Below are 7,196 nucleotides of genomic sequence, written 5' to 3'. Positions count from 1 at the left end.
TTATTTATTTATTTATTTTTAAATAATTTAGAAGTACTGTTCAAATATAATAAAGATGCTTTCTATATATGATGCTTAAATTTTAGACATAAAATTCAAAAATAAAAGAGTGAGTTTCATCTTTTTTTATTTTTTTATTTTTAGATAATTTAGACAAAAAATAATATATAGACGCCAAAAAGTTTTCTTATAATAAATTTGTTAGATATTTCACTTTAATTATTATTGATGACTTGGCTCAAAAAAATAAATAGAGAATTTATTTATTTATTTTTTTGCAAAAAAAAAAAAAAAAACAGAGATAAAATAAAAAATAATAAGAAAAAGTGAAATTGTACTTCACTATCACCAACTGTAGAGGCATACACATATGCACACCCCCATCCCATAATTAATTGCTCTATTTATGATTGTTTTAATTTCTCAACTTATATCAATTTGCTGGCATGCCACTAGATTATAGCTACTCCACTACTCTACTTCACTATCACAAGCACTATATTAGCCAAACCACTTTGGTTAATTTCTCTACCCTTCTCATCATATAAACCTTAAGCTTTTATTTTTCTTCAATAATGGAGGTTCGAAGTGTGCTCCAATTTCTTCAGGACAAGACCATTTTGGTTGTTGGAGCCACAGGATTTCTAGCCAAAAGTATATATACATACATATACATATATATGCTTCCTCTTTTTTTGTTCATTCATTCATATTTGTGATGAATTGATATGTCTTTTTATTTGGTTCTATATGTTTCAGTTTTTTTGGAGAAGGTGTTGAGGGTTCAACCAAATATTAAGAAGGTTTTTCTTCTCTTAAGAGCCGCAGATGCCAAATCTGCCACTCATCGCTTGAACAATGAGGTGCATCAATACATGCATATGACCCTTTCTTTATGTGCATGATGAAAGGCAATACAAACAAATAATGTTTATTGTTTTTTTTTTTAGTTATTAGTAGATCAAATAAAAAAATGTCAAAAATGTTATTCCTTCACCAAAATCAATCACTAAAATCAGTCACCAATATATTTGGGTATAAATATATAAGTAGTTTAATTTATTTTCAATGTGTATTTATATTTTAACATATATTTTATACTTATAGTGGACTTTAGTGACTGATTTTGGTGTACACGTAGCATAATCGAAAAAAAGTGAAAGAGAAAAATGTAATATGATGATGTGATGAAGAGGGAAAATATAGAAAAGATAGTAAAGATGGATATCACATGGCTGGTTTTAAGTTTAAACAAACATATATCAATTTGCCGGTTTAATTAACCCCTCATCAACCTATTATTATTCAATTTAATTATAATAAAGCGGGCATATATTATTATTAGTTTAATTTTTCTCTTGATATCAATGGATTAATTAAGCTTATTATATGATATACGTGCTAGTTAAATACTATATTTATTTAATTATTTTGCATGCAGATCTTAGGGACAGACTTATTTAATTTGCTAAAAGAAAAGCTAGGAACAAATTTTAAGTCCTTTATATCTGAAAAGTTGACTGTGTTTCCTGGGGACATTTGTTATGAGGACTTGGGTTTGAAGGATTCAATCCTAAGGGAAGAGATTTGCAACCAAGTTGATGTTATTGTTAATTTGGCTGCAACCACTAATTTTGATGAAAGGTATATATAACTATAAGGATCTTAATTAATTAAACTATTATTATTCTTTCCTTTTCTTCCACTTTTGACTTCTTCTTGGGGGAATTGAAACATTATCTATCTACTTGTTCCATTTGAAAATACAGATATGACATAGCGTTGGATCTAAATGTCTTTGGAGCTAAGCATGTTATTAACTTCGCCAAACAATGTATTAAGCTAAAAGTACTAGTCCACGTGTCAACAGGTTAGTATATATATTCATTAATGAACAGGTTAATTAATATATATTAAGGTTATTGCTTAGTCTTACAATTATTTGATATCTGTATCAGCTTATGTGTGTGGTGAGAGAGGTGGGCTCATATTAGAGAACCCATATCACTTCAAAGATGTACCTGGATTAGACATCGATGCTGAAAAGAAAATTGTGCGTGACAAGTTAGATGACCTACAAAAACAAGGAGCAACTCATAATGAAATCAAAATCGCCATGAAAGACTTAGGTATTACCAGGTTAGTCAAATTCTTTAAAATCGAAAATATTTAATAAACAAAAAAAATAAAAATAATTTAAATTTATCTTATTTAATATTTATTAATTAATAATTAATGAATATTAAATAAGATAAATTTTAACAATTTTTTTTTATTTTTCTAATATTATCGGTTTAAATTTTTCTTTCCCTTTTACTTATTATCAGTTATCATTGTTCTCTTTTCCTTTTTAAGTATACTTTTAGTTCATATCTATAAGTCTATTTAAGAAGCTTCGTTGTTGTTTTAAAATATGTCATAAATTAGTGGTCCATTAGTCCATTATTACTAATAAATAGTGTATATAGAGCGTAATCTTAAAATTCAATTTGATAATGTTGGAGGTGTGCAAACAGGGTTGTACAAATTGCTTATAAGTGGTGAGAAAGGTGAAAACTCAACTGAAGTCGACTTCACGTGAAGTTGATACTTGAGAGTTGTTGGATGAAAATTTAGTCAAATCAATCAAATCATTTAACAACTTTCAAGTATCAACTTCATGTGAAGTCGACTTCATCTGAATTTTCAGGAGCGAGAAATATGAGTAGTACTACACACTTTAATTAACCTCCAATAGAATAGGATACGTGTCAATGTGTCATTTCACACTTTGTAGGGAGCCACAAGAAAGGTAGACATCTTATCTACCTAACAACTAACCTTAGGTGCCTTTAATTAACTTTGATACTTATCTCAGTGTCTTATTTTCAACCATGGTCTCTCTCAAAATTAATAGTTAAAATTTGTTACTAATATAAAATATATATTTAAATATAAAAAAATATTATTAAAAATAATTTAATAATTTAAAGCATTCATATTAAATTATTAAAAATAAAAAGTACATAATACAGAAATGTATTTATATTCATAAAAATAATTAAAAAATTATCTTAATTTTCTTCAATCAAAATTTTTTATATTTTTGAGAGAATTAAATTGTAACTTTTTTAATAAAATAAGAACTACGAAAACAAGTTTTTTGATATATTGAAAGATTAACATTTTAAAATTACTATTTATATTTGAGTGTGATTTTTTTAAATTTTAAAATTTAAAATAAAATAATATTTTTATTTTTATTTTTATTTTATTTTAAATTAAAAATAATAATTTTTATTTAATTCAGTATTTATGATAATAAATAAAATTACTGTTATATAACTTATTTAATGTAAAATAATTTAATTTAAAATTATAATAAATATATATATATTATTCATAAATAAATTAAAAAAATAATTTTTTAATAAAAATATATATTAAAAATAAATTAAATAATATCTATATTTATATATAAATATATAATAATTAATTTTAATAATTAATTTTAGAGTATAAATACTATTTTGATTGTTCTTTTTAAGGATAATAACTCAGGATTAAATATATAGGGCCGTATTTATCGTTGACCTAGAACGTGTCATACATCTAGCAATCCAAATCATGCACTTTTCTTTTAATATAATCTTTATAGATTAGCTACTTTGGTGTATTAATTATCAGGCATATTTATTAGTGAAAAAGACTGATATACAACGCATGTTTGTATGTTAAGCAAGCAAGTTCAAAGGTCAAATCTACAGAGTAGTTAAGAGTTAAGACATGCAAAAACAGAGGAAGGGAAGGAGAATTGTTTTCATTTATTTATTTATTATTTTTATATGAACTGGTCACATATACAGCTGAATTAATTTTTTAAAGAATTTAAATAGAGAACTACTTTTTTCGACCAATATAATTAATTATTTAAAATCATATATATTTTTTAAATTTTAAATTTTAAACTTCTAATTCTAAATTCTAATTATAGATCTTAAATACTTTTTAAAAATACTATGTGCATACTAAAAATTAATCATCGTGTATTTTTATATAAATACATATGTTATTTAATTCATTTTTAATGTGTATTTTGTATTTCAACATATATTTTATATCGGTGATTAATATGGTTGTTAACTTTTGGTGTTAATGTAGTATGACAGAATCTTTTGTTTTAAAAGAAAAACTTTACAATAAAAATTAGCTATTATTATAGTTAATTAGAAATTGATTATTCCATATACTTAATTTTTGCAAATAACAAGAGATCTCATTAAAAACAAAATAGTTAATTCTTCTTGCAAATAGAAAACAGAATTAGTAGTGATCTAGATAATGAAGAAGAAGTGGTTACGTAGCAGTGAAGCGACTAGTCACTACTAATTCTGTTTTCTATTTTAAGTAACTAAACTGATCTAACAGATTCTGTTTTGTTAGTTAAAGTGCACATGCTTTATTAGGGTGTAACTTGCATTCACAAACTCAGAAAACCTTGCATTCAATCATCAACTCTATTATTCACGTATTGTGTTTGATATCATTGATCAGGGCAAAGGTGTACGGTTGGCCAAATACATACGTATTTACAAAAGCAATAGCAGAGATGCTTGTGGAACAAATGAAAGAAACTATGTCTGTTGTTATTTTGCGTCCTGCCATTGTTACAAGTACATTCAAAGAACCTTTTTCTGGTTGGGTGGAAGGTGTAAGGTAAATAATAAGATCATCACTTTTATAAGAGTGATTATGATGAATGCAACCTTATATTTATCATGAGTCAATAATTACTTTAATTAAACTCTTGATGATAACCATATGAAGTTTACTGCAGGAGATCATTTTATTCGAGTTTGACTAGGAATCACTTTTGGGTTAACTACCAATTCGGTACTTGAAAGATTCAGCCACTAATAAAATGTCTCTAAAAGATGTTGACAAAAAGAACTAATAAATATTATATTTTTTGTAAGTTGTAAAAGAAAAAATTTATATTTAACAAACGATTTATCCATTAGATCTAAATTTTTGTGACAAAATTTGAATAAATATTTAGAAGATGTATAAAAAAATTCAAAGTAAAATTTGATCTCTAGATGTTTTTTAATTTTCAAAAAAAATATAATCATTCACAATATTTTTTTTTAAAAAAAATTCACTTGACAAAAAAATAATCAAAATTTTAAGGATGAAAAAAATCTTATTTTTCTAATAATAATTACAAAAATTTACATCAAAATTTGATCTCTAATTTCATTTTTTAAAATATATATTTAATATCAGATTTTTTTTTCGTGTTTTTATTAAATCTTTCTAACGTTTATTTGTCATTAGCATCTTTTGATAATTGTTTTGTCAGCGATACAAATTTTCAAATATCATTTTAATAATTTACTCTATCACTATAAGCAGGTAATAATAACAATAATTGAAATTGTGTCTTTATGGCAAAAAAAATTGGTTGACCATAACCACCAACCATATAATGCACCAAATAATAAAGAGAACCGACAGTTACTAAAAATGGAAATAGTATAATAAATAATACATTAATGAAAAGTGACATGAATTCTTTCAACTCTTGTGCTTGTTACAGAACAATAGATAGTTTAGGTGTTGCTTATGGGAAAGGAAAACTAACATGCTTCCTTGGAAACATCAATGGAGTTGTGGATGTGGTGAGTTAGTTGCTGCGATGCACATGAAATAAAGTACTATTATATGGTCCAAATTATGTGACATAATTTTTGATAAGGTGCAATATTATTACATTCAAGCAGATACCAGGAGACATGGTGGTGAATGCAATACTAGTGGCCATGGTGGCCCATGCACATCATCCAAGTGATGCTATATATCATGTGGCTTCCTCTGTTAGAAACCCTGTTAGATACACTAATCTCCAAGACTATGGATTAAGGTATTTCACTGCAAAACCTTGGATAAACAAAGATGGAACACCTGTTAAGGTTGGCAAAGTTACTGTCTTCACCAACATGGCTAGCTTCCGCAGATATATGTTCATTCACTACCTCTTTTGGTTAAAGGTTCATTTCATTTCATCATCACAATCACTCAACTTGATCATAAATGTTTGTCATTGTTATCTTTTCTTAATTAACTAGGCTGGTTTGTTTTTTCTTTTTCGATTTAATAGGGACTTGAACTGGCCAATTCAGCATTTTGCAAGTACTTTCAGGGAACATATCAAGAGCTGAATAGGAAGATCCAAATTGTGATGCGGTTGGTGGAGCTTTATAGGCCTTATTTGTTCTTCAATGGCATGTAAGTATATTATTGCTTCTTCCTAATAATGAACACTAGTCATTATTAACTAATATATATATGTTGGTTGGTCATTATGGGGCGCAGATTTGATGATATGAACACAGAGAAGCTGCGAGTGGCAGCAATAGAAGGAGGGGTAGAGACAGATTTGTTTTACTTCGATCCTAAAGTGATCAATTGGGATGATTACTTTATGAACACTCATCTCCCAGGCATCGTCAAGTACATTTTCAAGTGATGATAACTATAATTAATTAGCACTATCCAATAAAAAAAATTAAAGTGATTAATTAAGCTGGTATATATGTAAGTTCAAATTTGTGCTAGAGTGCATGATCGAATCCAAGTGTATGTTATTTATTTGTTAATCAAAGGCAGTGTATGTACTATTGTATTTACTTATTCTAATTTACTACATTTAAAAAATGCAACTTATCCAACTACTTTTACAATGTTTGAGTAGCAGTGACTATTATTATTTGTTCATAAATAAACTATTCAGAGACAATAAAAAGAAGGAAGCGAGTTAGGAAGGAAAGTAACTGAAAGAAGTTGAATTTGTAATTTGCACACTTGAATTGGTTGCAAAATGGGGTTGACACAAATCTGAGTCTTTCCTTTTGTGGTGAGGACTGAGGAATCTTTTAATTTAGTAGGTGATCAATAAATAAATAACTAACTACTTTTATAAGCTTATAATAAGCACTGGTTGAGTAAGGGCCGTACAGAATAATAATGAAGGACAGCAGGGGATTTAATGTGTTTGTGTGTATATATAACGACCTAACCGACCACACCGCCATCACATCTCAAAATTAAGTTGCTACATATATATTAATGTACATGGTTGTTTCCATTTTCGATCACTTTATCATAATTTATGTTCAAAAGAGTTTGGAAGTATATTGCACTAATTGCAGTTTCTT

General features: G+C 26.9%; 1 protein-coding gene across 1 annotated transcript; it reads left to right on the top strand.

Annotated features, from left to right (window-relative positions):
- The first annotated feature begins 395 nt into the window (after positions 1–395).
- On the top strand, positions 396–6,571 carry LOC112772120 (fatty acyl-CoA reductase 3). Its single transcript, XM_025817005.3, has 10 exons — positions 396–654; positions 760–863; positions 1,442–1,644; positions 1,770–1,870; positions 1,959–2,139; positions 4,534–4,695; positions 5,579–5,660; positions 5,763–6,029; positions 6,140–6,267; positions 6,355–6,571. Exons 1-10 carry the CDS (start codon positions 576–578, stop codon positions 6,506–6,508), a joined length of 1,461 nt encoding a protein of 486 aa, XP_025672790.1. The 5' UTR covers positions 396–575; the 3' UTR covers positions 6,509–6,571.
- The last annotated feature ends 625 nt before the right edge of the window (positions 6,572–7,196 follow it).

Source organism: Arachis hypogaea, chromosome 18 (assembly GCF_003086295.3).
Source record: "Arachis hypogaea cultivar Tifrunner chromosome 18, arahy.Tifrunner.gnm2.J5K5, whole genome shotgun sequence".
Classification (NCBI taxonomy): Eukaryota; Viridiplantae; Streptophyta; class Magnoliopsida; order Fabales; family Fabaceae; genus Arachis; species Arachis hypogaea.
The sequence above is the reverse complement of the archived record's forward strand: the minus strand, read 5'-3'. Positions and strand labels throughout refer to the sequence as shown.